The sequence below is a fragment of the Austrofundulus limnaeus genome, unplaced genomic scaffold (genome assembly GCF_001266775.1).
Source record: "Austrofundulus limnaeus strain Quisiro unplaced genomic scaffold, Austrofundulus_limnaeus-1.0 Scaffold320, whole genome shotgun sequence".
Classification (NCBI taxonomy): Eukaryota; Metazoa; Chordata; class Actinopteri; order Cyprinodontiformes; family Rivulidae; genus Austrofundulus; species Austrofundulus limnaeus.
In genome coordinates this window covers 16,651-18,894 of record NW_013952722.1, presented here as the reverse complement: position 1 = coordinate 18,894, position 2,244 = coordinate 16,651, and the positions used below count along the sequence as shown (strand labels likewise).

The window sequence follows — 2,244 nt, the reverse complement described above, 5'->3', positions numbered from 1 at the left end:
ATATTATTTAAACTATACTTTATATATTCTTTTTTAAATATACTTGGTACACTTTAAGTGTACAGACAAAGCTAGAAACTTAAAGTGTACTAAGTATACTTGAAGTTTTCCATTTTAGTATTTAAAAGTATACTTAATACACTTAAAATTGTGCTTTTGTACAACTTAAGTACAACTAAAGTATATTTAGTATTAAATTAGTTGTTCCAAAATATCACTCTTTAAGTATGATAATGATTAGTGCGGCTTCAAGTATACTAAAGTATACTTAGATTTAGTATACTTAGTTTTTACTGTCACAGTTTTACTCCTGGATGTTTGTAATAAAGTACAAAGTAAAATCTGACCCGTCTGGTTGTGGGGCGTCGTCCTGCTGCCAGGGCTGCAGAGCCAGAAACCACAAACTGAAAAACAACACAAATACTTCCACTTTACTTTGTGTGTACTCATCTCAGATATACTTAACCAAGTACACTACACTTGGCTTTTACTAAAGTACACTAAAAGTTTGAGTATACTTACTAATAGTTCAACTTTTAGCCAAGATAAACGTCAGTAGTACACTCAAAGTACATTTTCACACAGACTGGTTTATTTGTTGTACATTTCAGATTAAACAAAAACTATACTTAGAAGGTACTTTCAGTATACTTCTGAGTATACTTTAAACTTATTGTGGGCCAGTTTAGTCCTAGAAGTTTGTTAGTAAACTGCTAGTATAGTTATATCAGTGTACATGGTAAACAAAAGTACACTTAGTGAAATACACTTTTATATACTTAAGTATACTTAATGACGTACTTAAAGTATACTTCTTTTTGGTAAGTTTATAAACTTAAAAATACATTACAACAGGATACATAAAGTATACTTTTTATAAACATTAAAATAATTCCTGATTTAGAACTGAGTATTAAAGTAGTATATTTTCTCGTACACTACAAGTACATGCTGCCTACTATACCTGATATACTTATACTCACGTATACTTAGTACAATGAACTTCAAGTGTACTACTTTTAGCTAAGAGGAGAAATAAAACATAAATAATTTTCTGATTCTGACTCCTCCCCCTTCATGACATCAGAAGCACCAGATGGGACCTGGCTACTTCCTGGAACCTGTGGCTGCAGCGATGAGAGGAGAGGCACGGCGGTGGCAGGATCATGGTTTGGGATTGTTTGTGTTTACATACGAGGACGCCGAGGCCAAACGGGGCGTAGACGATCAGCGGCGGTGAGTAGAGGGCGGTCAGAGCGAACAGGAGGCACATGATGCCCACCAGGACCTGGACCACCTGAGAACACAACCAGTTTAAGTCTCCAAACATGGACTGGAGTCAGACCCAGGTCCTGGTCCTGGTCCTCACCCCGAGGCCCTGCTGCTCCCCCCGCAGGAACATCTCCGCCTTGCTGCTCGTCTTGGAGGCAGGGGGCGGGGCCACCGCTGTGGGGGGCGGAGCCTGCGTCGCAGGGCCCGCAGCAGTCTGGAGCGGGATGGAGCCGTCGTCTTTGGGGATGACCTGAGTGATGATCATGACTCCGCCCACCGTGGTGACAGACGTGGACGCCATGACGACCGCAGCTCAGAGAGAATAAAACTCCTGGAACAAAAAAGTTTTACACAAATCAGATTATTTAAATCAGTTTTTATTCAAACATCAGCAGAAAATTTAATCTGAAGAGATTAACAGATTATAGCTGGATTAATAAACTCAGATTCTTTAAATCACAACCTGACGTCAGTTTATTAAAGAGCCATGAGGGGGCAGGGGGCGGAGCTTATTTTTATGTTTCAGTCCCTCACAGGCGCCGCAGGTTTTATTCCACATGTCAAGGTTCAAAAAAAGATTTCTCTTTGTTTTCATGTTTATTAACATCAGATTTGTTGACAAACAAGCAGATTTTATTTTAACACTGATTTAAATACAAACAGCCGAGGATCAATGAGGGATGTTTTCTTTTGTGTTACCTCATAAACGTTTGTGTTACCTCATAAACGTTTGTGTTACCTCATAAACGTTTGTGTTACCTCATAAACGTTTGTGTTACCTCATAAACATTTGTGTTACCTCATAAACGTTTGTGTTACCTCATAAACATTTGTGTTACCTCATAAACGTTTGTGTTACCTCACATATTGTTTTGTGTTACCTCATAAACGTTTGTGTTACCTCATAAACATTTGTGTTACCTCATAAACGTTTGTGTTACCTCATAAACATTTGTGTTACCTCATAAACGT

The 2,244-nt window shown here is 38.3% G+C and overlaps 1 protein-coding gene across 1 annotated transcript in view; it reads right to left on the bottom strand.

Moving 5' to 3' along the window:
- Positions 1 to 2,244, bottom strand: part of si:dkey-7j14.6 (membrane-spanning 4-domains subfamily A member 4A) — a gene marked incomplete in the record, with an annotated part of 8,422 nt that overhangs the window by 1,312 nt on the left and 4,866 nt on the right. The window contains 3 exon segments of the mRNA XM_014022236.1: positions 348 to 404; positions 1,196 to 1,297; positions 1,370 to 1,603. Coding sequence (XP_013877690.1) covers positions 348 to 404; positions 1,196 to 1,297; positions 1,370 to 1,573 — 363 coding nt within the window.